Genomic DNA, 15,228 nt, shown 5'->3' on the forward strand with positions numbered 1-15,228 from the left:
GAAAAGATTTTTCTGAAGGCTGTTAGAACATATTGCACACTATTTATTGTATAGAAATAATTTACAATAAGTATTACTTTAATCAAACTCTATGTCAACCTAGACAATACTAGATAACGTTTAAGACAAAATTTCTTTCTCTTATTTAAGTCTTTACCATATGACTACAAGCTATGTTACTTATTCCAATTTTTGTTCTTTTAATTCCATCAAGTTTTATTTGTCATATATTTTTAGTTGTTTTTCTTTGCCTCTTGGCATTTTTCAACCCATTGCTAAAGTTCACAATAATGTCCTTGTTCCTCTCTATTATTTTTAATGCTACCATTTATGCTTAAATAATTGCCATTCATGAAAATAGATTAAATGAAAAGATTTAATTTACTCAACAACTCAATGAGGTAGTGCAGTATGTTGAATTGTTGCCTCCATCAATTTCCCTCCTACTAGGCAAAGCATAGTCTATTACAACCTTGGATGTTCAGTTTGACCATCTGCCTTTCCTTGGTCAATAAAGAGTATATGGATGTCAGTGGACAATATGAAGAAAGGCTGCCAGAAGAATCACCCCAGAGCTTCTCCCACTCAGCAGAAGTAAGTTCTGGTGTGCTAATTGCACAGTAGAGTGACTACAAATAACAATAATCTACTATCCATTTCAAAAAGTGAAGAGGATTTTGAAATTTTTACCATAAAAAAATTGATCAGTGTTTTAAGAGATAGGTATGTCTAACCTGATTTAAATATTTCATAATGTACACATGTATCAAAACATCACATCAGCTGGATGCAGTGGCATACTCCTGTAATCCCAGAGGCTGAGGCAGGAGGATTGCAAGTTCAAAGCTAACTTCATCAACTAAGCTAAGCAAGGCCCTAAGTAACCCTGTTTCTAAATAAAATATAAAAAAGGGCAGGGGATGTGGCTCAGTGGTTGAGTGCCCCTGGGTTCAATTTCCAGTACAAAAAAAAATCATATTACTCCATGTATATGAATTGTTTTGTTTTTATATGTCAGTTAAAATAAATTTAAAAACTAAATGCATAATGGTATTACAAGCTCAAAACCAAACAAACAAACAAAAACCTTAGCAAGATCTAGATAATGACACCTCCTTCTGCCTAGATTCTAGAAAAGATAGTAATAGCATGGAGCAAAACCTGCCAACCCCAGAGGTACAGACCTTCAATAGGAGGAGTGTTTGTGGCCTGAGAAGAAATTACAGTCTAGTGTAAATATGTACCTTAGCAGGAAAAAGCTTCACAGAATTAAACAGAGTTAGTAAACCACCACTTAGTAATATTTGACCAAAACTTAAGCCTACTTATTAGACAAATTCTTTTTACTTAACATCACAGAATTTCCCAAGTAAAGATGCCTTATTCCTTAAAGAAGTTATTTCTAGATATATGGAAACACGGTATGAATTTTCCCTTGAGAATGTTTCCATCTTCCCAAACCCCCAAAACATGATCCTCCTCTGTTCTCCAGCCCACAAATACATTGATCTTTTTGGGTTTAAGCAATGCAAATGCTCTATCTTATTCATGTTTTTAATTTATCTGTGCAAAGTACCTCTTATCTCCTCATCTCAGGGTCTTTTTGGCTTAAAGATATATTTTAATATGATCAATGTAATTATAGCAAAGGTTTATAAATAGTCAGAAATGTTGGATTTGGTAGTACCAATATTTCTAGAGTCGGATACTAGTTCTTCCTAAATCAAGTTTGGGAAATACTGTACTAATATAAAATCCAAAATCTTGTTTATATAACCTGGAAGTTAAGGCCATATTGATTAAGAAAACATCCTCAAAAAAAGTGACAAAATATATCATTTATAGACTCCAAGATACCAAGTCAACCAAGACATCAAAGTGACTTTGAATTGTAAGTTAAATATTATCAATAATCACTCAGTTGTTCATTTAATCAATCAAATGTGTATTTTTCAGTTAGATTTGTCATAATTTTATGTAATGAGTGGCTTAAACAATAGAAATTTATTTTCTCACAGTTCCTGTGTTTGAAGTCCAAGATCAGAGTGCTAGCGCGGTAGAATTCTGGTGAGAGCTCTCTTCCAGACTTGTAGACTGTCAGTGTTTCTGTCTTAATATTGTGGAGAAGAAAAGAGGGAGAGAGGTTTGTTATCTCTTCCTATATGGGTACTAATCCCTTCCTGAGGGCTCTATCCTTTTGAACTCAACTAACTTAATTATCTCTTAAAGGAGATAATTAAACTTTAATTGTTTCCTAAAGGCCCTGTCTCCACATATCATCACACTGGGGGTTAAGTCTTCAAAACTTGAATTTTGGGGAGGCACTATTGATTTCATAGAAATTATGTATTAATAATCTATGTGTATTATATATTTGCTACTCACTGGGTGTGTATTGGCCAACTAGAGCAGCAGGTTCTCTGCCTTGTGGAGATTTTGGTCTAGTGAATGGAATCCAGAAAATAAACTGCTTCAGTTGAAAAGTGGTATTATAGGGAAAATGTAGAGATCATGAAAACATGTAAAAAAGGCCATCTTATCCAAATATTGAGAGTCAAGGAAGACTTCCCTGAAACAGTGCCAGGAAACTAAAACAAAACCCAGAAAATGTGTACTGATAAGCCAGGCAAGGGGGCAGGTATAAGAGCAAGAGCTACACAGGGGCAAAAGGAACAGCCCATGTAGAATTCTTGAGTTAAGATAGAATAAGGAGCAAAAAAGATGTGTAGCACAGAGCAGCTGAAGCATACCTTTGATACAGTTTGATATGACAGTTCAGTGAGAGTTTTTGGAGAGGTTAGTGATGATCAGATTGTGAAGAGCTTATTTACATGTGAATACCAAACTCATAGCAATATTAATTTCCTAGAAATCAATTATACAGAATACCAAGGCAAATGTATTCTCTATTAGGCTGAAAGGGAATATAATTTTTAAAAATACATTAAGACATTCTAGTTGTAAAATCTGCACTGATATTTTAAGATTACTATGTCCTCTTTAATTAATAATCGTACTTGAATCTGGCATTGTGTGAAAGCAGAACAGTTACCTAAGTGTATGATGGTACAGGCAACAACAAAAACTTCATTACAGTTTCCAGTGTCTCAGGTTCCACAAGTAGACTCTGTCATTTCTTTATTGGTCATTCTTGAAGTATTTATTGAAAATCTACTATGATCCTGTCCCTTAGAAGTTGTATTACAGCTGTAAATAAAATAACTCTCTTTATCATTATCCCTTACATTATAGCAGCAGGGAAGGAGCAGACCAATAGCAAATTGATAAGTAAATAAATTCCATAGTATGTTATTAAGTAATGAGTACTTTGGAGGTGTATTAGGGTTCTCTAGAGGAACAAAATGTACAGGAAGTACAATTATAAAAAGGGGACATATTATGTTGGCTTACATGACCAGAAGCTGAATAGCCCACAATGGCCATCTGCAGACTGGAGAGCTGGGAGAACCAGTAGCTGCACAGTCCCAGAGACTGAAGCCCCAGAACAAGAGGGATCAATGGTGCTACCCTAGTTTGAGACCAAAGGCTTCTGGAGAATCACTGTCAGAGTCCACTTTGGGAGAGTGAAGAAATGAGAGTCAGATATCCTTAGATGATCTCAGCAGCCATCAAGAACCCATTGAAGAAGAATCAAGCTTGCATCTACTGCTACTTCCTTGTTCTTCCAATATTTATTCTATCCAAGCCATTATTCTATTGGATGGTGCTTCCCATGCTTAGGGAGGGTCTCCATTTTAATTGGCTATCTCAAATGCCAATCATTTCTAGACACATCCTCACTGACACACCCATAAACTCCTTAATCCTTGGTACCTGTTAATCCAATCAAGTTGACAATTCAAATTAACCATTACAGAAGAGTAGAAATAGAAAAGGAAAATAATATTAGGAGTACCTGCTCTAGGAGTACATGATGATTGCCATTTTTACAGAGGCATTCAGGGTAATTTTACTCAGACAATAGCATTTGAACAAAATTGCAGGAAGGAATAAGCTATGAGATATCAAAAGAAAGAACCCACAGGCAGAAGGAAGAATATCCCAGGTAGGGGAAGGGCCAGCATGAAAATCTAAGTAAGAGATCCTGCCTGATGTCTGCAGGATGCTTCAAGGAGGCAAGAATGGAGTGCGCGAGAAGCAAAGTCTGACAGAAGATGAGGCCAGGATGCAGGTAAGTCATCCCTGGCAAACTTTAGATTTTACTAGGAATGAGGGTTTTGAACAGAAAAGTAATATTATCTAAGTTTAAAATGAATCACTTAGTATCACATGTATACTGATTTTCTTGTTCCTCTTTCTCTTTTCCTCCAAAATATCCTTTAAGAGGTACCAGAATGATTCCATCTGTGGCTCCCTATTTCTCATAGGATGAAGAGCAGTGTACTTAATATTCTATGGAAATTATTATTTTAATATCTCCAGTCTGTATTCACAGGCCATTCTTGCCTTGCACCTTGTAATTCAGGATATGCCATCAGCATCTGACCATATTGTCATGAGCACTACCTTCTCCTCTCCGCACCAACACACACAACACCCACCCACACACACATATACACCACTCTTGAATAATCTTATTCAGCGTTAAAACTCAGTAGTGGAGAAATCTTTCCATTACAATGCCTTCCCTCTACAAGTCAGACGAATTTATTGAGCATTTACTCTGGGCTACATACTATGCTAGTTGCACTGAATATATCAATATTTTCAGGAAAATATGATGCATCTTAGAGATAATCACAGAGAATAATTTATATGAATTTATATATAATCTTCAAAATAATGAGATGCAGCTTCAAAAAATTTAATAGTTCACTCCTCAGTATTCCTCTCTGCTCTCACAACTTTCTTACTATATCATTAAAAGTTATCTGTTAATTTAATTATCTATTATATTAATTCAAATTAATATATAAGGCTACTTCAACAACAAGGGTATATGTGTTTTTTGAAAGTTAAAAATCAAGAGAGGTAGTATGAATATGGATTATCTTCTCCAAATTATATCATACTGAAATTTCATTTGCCATTGTTATAGTGTTGGGCCCTTAAGAAAGGTGATTAGGTGATTAAGAGAAATAAATGCAGTTTTCCCAGAACTAGATTTGTTAGAGCAAAAGCAAATTTTATAATGTGAGACTGCCCACCATGGTGTTTAGTCTCATCTGCACTCGCCTATTTGTCCTCTACTTTCTGCCATGAGTTGAAGCAGCATGAAACCCTCCTTATTCCCATGCTCTTGGGCTTCCCATCCTTCAGAATTATGAAGCAAAAAAAGTGTCTTTCATTTATAAATAACCTGGTCTCAGGTATCTTGTTACAGCAAAAGACAACCAAGACATAACTCACCCTAAAGGAGAGTTTTCTATAAACATGTTTAAATAGTTGGAAACCAGTATGAGAGACAGTTTTACAATATAACTAACAAAGAAATCGCTACATTAAGAACTAGAAACCACAGATTTATATGAAAGAGATGATAGACAAAATATGTTTAAAATGCTGTAAGAGATAGAAGGAAAACCACAATGAATAAAAAATGAACATTCTGGGAAAAGGGTCACCTAATCTGAATAAGTTACAAATAGAAAATTTTCAATATTAAAGTAATTGTAACAACTTATAGCACATTCTCAATTAATGGATTGAACAGAGGATGAGTCAGAATCAAACAAAAACTTCGATGATTATAAGAAACAACTCAGGAAACTGCCTAAATGTGAGAGAAGAGATAAAAAAAATTCCACCACATAAAAGGAAAGTTATGAAACTTTGAAGACAGATTGAGACATTGTAACAATTCAGTGACATAAAGTAGAAAGAGTAAAGGAAAATTAATACTTGGAAAGATAATGGTGGTCTGACTTTGTGGATGGAATTTCCCCATATTCTATAATGGATTAACATAATTTGAACTATTAAAACCCACTGTAGAAAACTAACATAGCAGTCCACATTACTTTTTTTTTTTTAAAAAAAAAATCATTTTAAAGGCAGAGTACTTATGACATAGTAAATGAGGTCTGGAAGAAGTTCTGGGATTCTGAGATGATGGTATGCTCAATTTAGTGATTGTTTTACCTCTGGGTGTTTGGCAACAGGAGAGCTTTTGCCAGTCTCTCAGAACTTGGAAACAACAGTTGCAATATAGGTACAGACAATATGATAGGATATAGAAGTCTTCCAGGATTAAGGGCTACATGCTGGGAATAGAATAATGTAAATATATAAACTAACACTTTTTCAACTTTGGGCAAATAAACTCCTTTTTCTCCCAAGAATCCTTACTCTGATTTTTGGATTAGGGTGATTCTAGATTGCTAGTGCCATCAAGTGCCTGGATAAGGAAACAAACTTCTGTCTGGAAAAGCTTCATCCTAGAACAAATTATTGTTACTTTTTTTTTTCCAAATAAAACTTTTAACATATTACTAAAGACTGAAGGAGATAAGGCAATATAAACAGAACCAGCAAAGATTGGTATATAATTAAGAGGCCCTCAAAGTTGCACAAGATGGCCAAAGATATTAAAAATATAACAGATATTAAAAATATCTTTTTAAGGTGTTCAAACAGATGACAAAAATTTCTAAATTTTGTAAACATCTGAAAGCAATTAAAAGTAATATACTATATTTTAATAAACAACTAAATAATTGAACCCCAAATTACAAAGCTAAGAGCTCAAAATATGATTTTATTAGTGTATTTGACACAGTGAAAGAGAGAATTAGTGATACTGAAGATAAATCAAAAAGTATCACCTGGAATGATGATGAAAAACAGAAGCACACAAATCAGGGTGAAAAGACAGGAATATCTAAATGGTGTCACACAAAAAAGGAGCAAAAGTATAGAGGAAAAAGTATTATTGAAAAAGAGATAGTGGCTTAAATTTTCCTAAAATAAGCCAAAGAATAGAAGAATCCATAAGTCAAATCCTATCAGACCTAAGAATGAAAAACTTTTAAATGAAATTTAGCAGAGAAACATAGTTTAATTTCTGAAACCAAAGAAAATGAAGAAACAACTTTAAAACCATCAAATAAATTAAGCATACTACTTTTAAAGGAAAAAAAACCCTAACTTTTAACTTCTAAAGGAAAAAACTAAAAGAAAGATGATAATGATATATTTTCAGCACAAAAATTCATATGCACTGAAAAAAATGGAAATGGAATCTGTCAGGAAAACAAGATTGATAATATTATTCACATACAAATGATAAAGGAAATACAAAATAAATTTCCCTTGGGCTAAAGAAAGATGATCCCAGATAGCAGGTAGAAAAGTAAAAAAAAAAAATTAATGATTACAGTGAAGTTTGAATATTTTTCAACAATATTTCTTTGAAAATTGCCTTACTTCCCTGATTGGATTGCATGGGTATTTTGGCAAAAAGGACAAAAAAAAATTTCTCCTGCATACTAGCAAAAAACAATTGGAAAAAGAAATCAACAATATAATTTTCAATATGGCTAAAAAATAAAATACTTATGAATATCTTCAATGAATTGTAAGACTTTTACAGTAATAATTACCAAAAAGCCTAATATCAAAAGACTTAAAGTATTTCTGAACAAATTAAATGAAATGTGTAAGATCTATATAGTGAAATCCCAAAAATTTCCAGGAGAAATTAGACAGTCTAAAATAAAATACATGCCAAGTATTGAGACATTAAATTCAATGTAAACCCAATAAAAATTTATTCAAGCATATTGCTCTAGGTCAAAACTGACACTACTTGATTAAGTAGAATCCAAAAGACATAGAGCAGCCAAATCATCTTCAGAAAGAAGAACAAAGCTCAAGGTCTTATATAAAGCAACACAAACAAATAAATTGTGATATTGGAATAAAAAGACAATTAGACCAATGTAATTGAATATAATCCAGAAATAGATGGATGTGAACACTACCATTATTTTTGCCAAAGTGCATATGCAATTCAATGAGGAAAACAGTGCATTTTTCCAGAAATATTCACTTGACAAAATAGACTCAAGCTTTATTTTCATTCATCCACACAGCTGCCATTGTTATGCCACATGTATGTCATTAATAGGCATAACATTAAATAATTAAATAAATAAATGAGGCAAATGAATAAACATATTTAAATTCAGAGAATTTAAGATTTCAAAAGAATTTGTAAAATGTGATGATACTTACTCAAATTTCAAAAATCAGCAAAAATACTGTATTTTGGATACCCTATAAATATGTAGAAACATGGATAAAATCATTAATCATACAGACCTTTCTGTTTACTAGTGTAATATAACACATCAACCTAAAATTTGATAGCTTATAACAATGATTTATTGATTTTTGTGTCTTTATTCTGTGGGTGTGGGCAGATTTAAATGGTTTATGCCTGGATTTTTCATAAAGCTACGGAAGGATTACAGCTTCTTTGAAGTCACTAGCAAGTTCTGTACCTAAATGCTCCCTGGTCTTTCTTTCTTTATGGCCCATCCTTAAGTGCCTATCCATGGAATTTAGGCTTTGTACAATAAGGTAATCTCAATGTTTTCAGGCTTTTTATATGGTGGCTGTTTTTCGAAAGTCAAGACTCAGTAACTGCCAACCAGTTGAAGGTTTTGCCCTGAAATGATATATCCTATCTGCCATTGATCAGAGTAGTCATGGAATTAGCTTGATTCAAGGAGAAAGAGCAATAAACCCAACTCATTATAACAGGCTTTACAAGACGGTGTGGAGAATCACAAGTGGGTTTTGGATTCTTATTTGAAGTTCTTCTGGGAAATACAATTTGCTAAGACACCTTTTTCAGACTAATGGTAACCAAAGTGGAGGCAGGGAGGGGCTAAATGAAATAGTGATCTTAAAACAAAAACTTCAACTCCACCTACATTGTTTTACTTTATTTTTTTTTTAATGAACTATCTGAAGTAAATGTAAGAGCTCAGCTTGTGGACTCACATGGACCTTTATGATATTACTCTTATATTATGCATTTTATACTTTCTTGAAAAACATTTATTGTCACAGAAAGAAAGCACTACAACTTTCAAAGAATGGTGGAAATCCTTTTCATTTTATGCAGGAAGACATCCGCCAATTACATCAGTGTCTTCTCTTAGTATGGTAGCCAGGGAGATTTAGGTTTGGCATTGCATACTATCTGTGGGTCTCCCTCGGCAATAGATTGCCTAGTGCACATGACCTGTATCTCAGCTCTGCTAGGGAGATAACCTCATGGTAGCTCCAGAGATGACTGTAACCCGTTGGGAACTGGACAGCCCTCCTTTAATCTTTTGTAGAGAAGAATATTCTATGGAAAGCCATTGATATTTCCCAATATAAATAAAGCAGGTTCAGGGCTCCCTTTTGGCATAGTATAGAAGCTCCATCTGTCTGATTGGCTTGCCTGTCCTGCCCCCGCTTTTGAAATTCTTTTCTGTGTCCTGTGAATTTTTCGCCATTCTATTTTTCTTTTTATTTCTTTTATTTCTCAGCCAGCCCATTCCACTGAGGGGAACTCCACTCCCATTACCTGTGCAGGACGCAGGGGAGAATCTTACATTTGTCTGTACCTAAGGAATCATAACATGCCAGAAATTTTAGTTTTAAAGTGATTTTTAAATATTTCAGATTCATAAATTATCTTCTTGAAGCAAACAAATGATAGCCTATTTCAAAATAATTAAAGCTAGAGAAGCAAATCCTCTGTAATAGTTTTACTTCCTGTATATGGTTCAATAATTCTTGATTTGAAATTATTTTAATAAAGTTGTATTAAATCTACTAAGGAATCAAGGTTCATAGGATGAAAAAAATGCAAGCTTTGTATTCCTTCAATTGTAAAAAATAGAACTGCAACTTAAATGTGAATTCTAATTTGGAACATTAGTAATTAGCTAATTTTACTGTTTTGTAATTCTTTCATTCATGAATCGCTATGAGAGCTGAAGAACATTACAACCCAGTAGGAAATGAAAAGAACGATGTCAGCTAAGGTTAGTCATAGAGCATGGCTTTCATTTTAATCTTGCTTTGTTTTCATAGAAATTTAAATCCATTCAATCAAAAATACTTCCAAATGTCACTTCTTCTAGGAGAAAGATTTAGTCATTTAGTGAGTTACTTTTCTGATCCTCATTGCTATGTTTTATTTGCCTCTTAATTGAAAATCAGTTATATGGGCACAGAGTATGATTTCTATGTCAAGGGTGTAGAGTCCTGAGGATACTGGTTAAGAAGGACCCATGTAAGTGACAGTTTTCCTTCTCCTGCTACACCCTTAAAAGATATGTAAAAGTTATTGGTCAAATGCATATGCAATGTCTTGATTTAATTTCAAAAACCCTGTTTTCACCCCCATGCAGTATACTGATGTATAGTCAAAACTGTGATAACAGACACATGGAAATTTATCATCCATTTGTTTTTTGTTACTTTAACTTTCCCAGATCAATATTTGATTTAAGTCAATATATAGATTATAATTTGAGAAATAATCAATGAAATGGTATCTATTACAGGAAATATTAAAATTTAGTTTTTGAAAATAAAATTAAAATTGTGAAAACTAAATTTTCTTGGAAACTGAAATCATCCACAGTCTTTACAGTTTTCATCCATAAATCCATTATAGTAGGAAATAACAAATTTACTTCCATTTTGATGGTTATACTGCTGGTTATGGAAAATTTAATGTTGATCACCCCTTTCTTTCATCTCTGGTTAAAACTAGCATTGTTACACAAGGCTGAAGAATTGCAGAAGCTGTCATTTTACTTTCAAGTCATTTATACTTGTAGGTTTCTGTGGAGATACCTGTCCTTCCATCTGAGCTTGGACAGAATGAGTGATGGTGCTTCTCATTTCCATAAATTTCATTTAAAATTTGGGAGATCTTTTCACATATTTCTATCTCTCCTTAGATGACTGGGACCTATTAGGTGCCTCTGCCCTTTGCCCTGGAGCATGGACACCCCTGAGACTATTTGGTGTCTCTATCTGCCTTACACCCCCAATCCAAATAATGTATATGACTTATTCACAAAAAATATATGCAAACCAGAAAAGTAGTCTTGAAAAGGTACTTCAAATGAAGATATTCAAAAATAAAGTATGTAAAAATATGATCAATATCGTAAATATCATAAATTGACAGTGAAATTCGACTGTGTATTTTGTCTAACACATTTTGAAAAATGACAAAGGTGTTCTGTATATAAAGCAATTACATCTCTAAAGAGATGAAATATAAGTTGGTTAATATCATTTGTAAACATTTGGATAATATGATTTGTGTAAAATTATATGATAAAACATGACCCTGTAGTTTTTACTTATATATCTATTCATATATCCTCCCCCACATGCACATAAGAGTAACCAAGTTTATATTATTCATAACTTTCCACCAAGTGTATGATTGATAATCAAAAGTGGTACATTTATGAACTGGAAGATTATAGATCAATAGTTTTTAAAGCAGTGTCTCTAGGCCATGGGCATCAATACTGACAGGAATTTGTTAGAACTGCAAATTCTTATTTAGAGAATCAAATAAGAATTTATTTAAAAAATCATCAGGGAAGTTTTGATGTATGTTTAGGTTGAGAAGCACTGATTTATATGCAAAAATAAAATAAAACAAAGCAAATATATGAAAAACTGCTATCCTATGCTAAACCAAGAGTAATACTGTGGTTAGACATTGATGGAGAGTATAAGGGAACTCCTGCTGTAGTTTTCTATTAGGATGCTGATTACCAGGTGTCTACTTTGACAAAATCCATAAACATGTACATAGAATTTGATAATTTATACTTATATGCATCATTATAATAAAATAGTGTAAAATATAGTATACTCAAATGCTAACTCAGTTCTTTTAATTACATATGTCCGATAATATGTGATTATTTTCTTTCTTAAATTGTGCGCTATCCTTCTACATGCAGAATAAAATTTACTTATTTATTTTTGGGGGAAAGTAAGTAGTACTTATTTTAAGAAAATATATCTGTCTCATCCACAGCCCAATTGTTCCATGGCATGAGGGTAGGTTGTAGATCTGCCAAAGAAAGTGCCCAGAGAGAGCATGGGAGACATGGTTTGTTAGGGAAAGCATAGAAAAAAATTAGATAATTCTCCACAAGAGTTTAATAGTGACAGGCTGAACAGATAGCATCTCAGCCCCTCACAGTGCTTTGCCAAGCAGTGCCTCCTCTCCCTCACAGCATTTTGTCCAGTAGCAGCGGCTGGATGCGTGACACATATCCTTTCCACACTTTCCTCCCTTTTGATCCTGCTCCACTCAGAGAGGGTTTCATATGTTCAGCTGCAGAAACAGTAACATTGTGAACATTGATTTGATAAGTTTGATTGCCTGACAGCATCCCAAGTAGGAACTAACTGTCCTGGCTTATGTGCAAGAAGGTAGCTTTCTACAGACAACACTAACTTGCCTGGTTCCCAATGTGCATAAGAGAAAGCCAGTGTCCTTTAAGATAATATGTATTTGGACTTTCTGGTCCAGAATTGCTCTTATTGTTCCCTTAATTTGGCTACGTTTTGGGGAAGAAAAAGAGGGAATTCAAGGACATGCTGTTTTACTTGTCTCTTGATTTTTTTAATGATGATAAAATATCCAACCAATCATTAGACTTTGTGCACTTGTTTGTATGTCAGACTTTAATAACTTGAAAAATAATTAAAATTGTCCCTTTTCAGTCATTCATGTCAGTACTGTTTATTTGAGCTTTATTTGTTCGACACCAGCATCTGGTAGGCATTTTACATATGTTGCTTTATTAAATTTTGCTATGAAATGGGTAGTATTCCTATTCTGGAGATAAAAGTACTGAGGTTTAGAAAAACTCAAAGTACTAAATGGCAAAACTAGGAATAGGAAATTCTTTTCCATTTCAAGTTCATATTTCTAATGTAACTTGTGGCCACATTGTAACAGAAAAAAATTGATACTTTCCTTTTTTGCACAAAATTAATTATTATATCTTTACAGAATGAGATGATGAGAGAGGCAAAGGAAGCTGATGATGCTATGAATAGCATTATTCACTGTGGACTAGCCCATATTACAGATATTGTCAGGACTAAGAGGAATTTTAATAGTCATCTAATTTAAGATGAAGTGAATTTCCATTGAAATCACCCCTTGAACTGGCACCTTGGTTTCTAATAAGTGAATCTTTTTAAATTTTTTTTTAATTACCAAAACTCTTCTTATATTAAAGGCCAAATACTGTACAATTATATTAAAATTTTTATAAATATGAATATTTTGTGTCTTATACCCAGTAGGTTCATTTCTCCCTTTTGTAGTCCTATAGGATCATTCACATTACATCACATCAACTATTTAAAGAAAGCTATTGTTGTTCCTTATATCTACTCTCATTGTTTCTTCTAAGTTTTTTTTTTTTTTTTAGTATTACTGATATTTGAGTCACATAATCATCCTGATCAGGTCCTTGTGAATGCTCAGAGGCAATATTTTAACAATTATGATTATAAAATTTGGAAATGAAATTATACTTGGGTATGCAAAGTAGTTGTTATCAGAATTACAGGAGATAATCCAAAATGACCAATGCTAGAGTCTTAAAGAGATTTCCTGAAGCTAATGTGTACACATTTCCAAGCTCTGTGAAATAGAGAAAGTTATGACCTACTTAATTCATAACTTCCTTCCTCTTCAAATGGGATGTATGGATTTAGTAAGATAATATTATGAAAATAAGAACGCTTGCCAGGCCTGATGGTAAATACCTATAATCCCAGCAATTCCAGAAGCTGAGGCATGAGGTTTGCAAGTTTGAAGCCAGGCTGTACAACTTAGAAAAACCTTCAGCAACTCAACAACAACCTGTCTCAAAAAAAAATACACACACACACACATACATATATATATACACACACACATATATATATGAGAAATGGACTGGGGATGTAGCTCAGTGGTAAATGTTCCTGTATTCCAACCCCAAAATCAGAATAAGCAAACAAAGAAAAAGAAGAAGAAGGAGAAGGTGGAGGAGGAAGAGGAGGAGAGGAGGAGGAGAAGAAGAAAACTGAACACATATTAGCTCCATTCCTTCTTTTCACAGTTTTCAAAAAGAACCCTAAAATGCAGGACAAACTTCTTATTAAAATGGCACACATCAACATCAATATCATCATTATTATCATCATTATCATCATCAAAAGCAGTTGATGGGCACAATATCTTCCCCCTCTCTTCTTTGGCACTGCCTACAGAGGTGGCCACCATCCATATCCAGCATCATGGCTGCCCTCAGACCTCACATGAAGCCCAAAATCATCAAAAAGAGTACCAAGAAGTTCATTGGGCACCAGTCAGACCAATATGTCAAAATTAAGCTCAACTGGTGGAAACCCAGAGGTATTAACAACAGGGTGCAGAGAATATTCAAAGGCCAGATTTTGATGCCCAACTTTGGTTATGAGAAAAACAAGAAAACAAAGCACATGCTGCCCGGTGGCTTCTGGAATTTCCTGGTCCACAATATCAAGGAGCTGGAAGTGCTGCTCATGTGCAACAAATCTTACTATTCTGACATTGCTCACAATGTTTCCTCCAATAACTGCAAAGCCATCATTGAAAGGGCAGCCAAACTGGCCATCAGAGTCACCAATCCCAATGCCAGGCGGAGCAATGAAGAAAATGAGTGGACAGTTCACACGCACATTTTTTGTGTGCTTAAATAAAAGCACAAAAACTGCAAAAAAAAAAAAAGATGTACCAAGCATGGGGGTGCACACCTATAATCCCAGCTCCTCTGGAGGCTAAAGCAAAAGAATCATAAGTTTAAGGCTAGCCTGGAAACTTAGCCAGACCATATCACAAAATAAAATAAGCAAAAGGACTAGGCATTTAGCTCAGTGGGAGAGTACTTGCCTATCTTGTGAAGCCCTGGATTCACCCCCTCTGTATTGTAAATAACAAAACAACAACAATAAAAAATTAAGTATACTCACTGTGTGCAAGTGTGCAAGACACTTTCTCAGTCCTTCACCTTTTATCTCATTTAATTTATTTTTTGCATTCATCTCATGGTGAATTATGTTTATTAACCCCATTTTACACATGAGAAAAGTAAGGCACAGAAAAGTTACTAGTTGATATACTCATTTATACAGCTAATGATGAGGTACCATAGTAGAGTATAACTCTAAGAACCT

At 33.9% G+C, this 15,228-nt stretch overlaps 1 protein-coding gene across 1 annotated transcript; it reads left to right on the forward strand.

Moving 5' to 3' along the window:
* The first annotated feature begins 14,310 nt into the window (after positions 1 to 14,310).
* Positions 14,311 to 14,754, forward strand: LOC114089013 (large ribosomal subunit protein eL32-like). The gene has a single exon (XM_034635836.2). The coding sequence runs from the start codon at positions 14,311 to 14,313 to the stop codon at positions 14,752 to 14,754; it is 444 nt and encodes a 147-aa protein (XP_034491727.2).
* Positions 14,755 to 15,228: the final 474 nt, after the last annotated feature.

The sequence above is a fragment of the Marmota flaviventris genome, chromosome 9, assembly GCF_047511675.1.
Source record: "Marmota flaviventris isolate mMarFla1 chromosome 9, mMarFla1.hap1, whole genome shotgun sequence".
Taxonomy (NCBI): Eukaryota; Metazoa; Chordata; class Mammalia; order Rodentia; family Sciuridae; genus Marmota; species Marmota flaviventris.

Coding starts and splice junctions, on each gene's coding strand:
- LOC114089013 (XM_034635836.2), top strand. CDS start 14,311: ATGGCTGCCCTCAGACCTCACATGAAGCCCAAAATCATCAAAAAGAGT.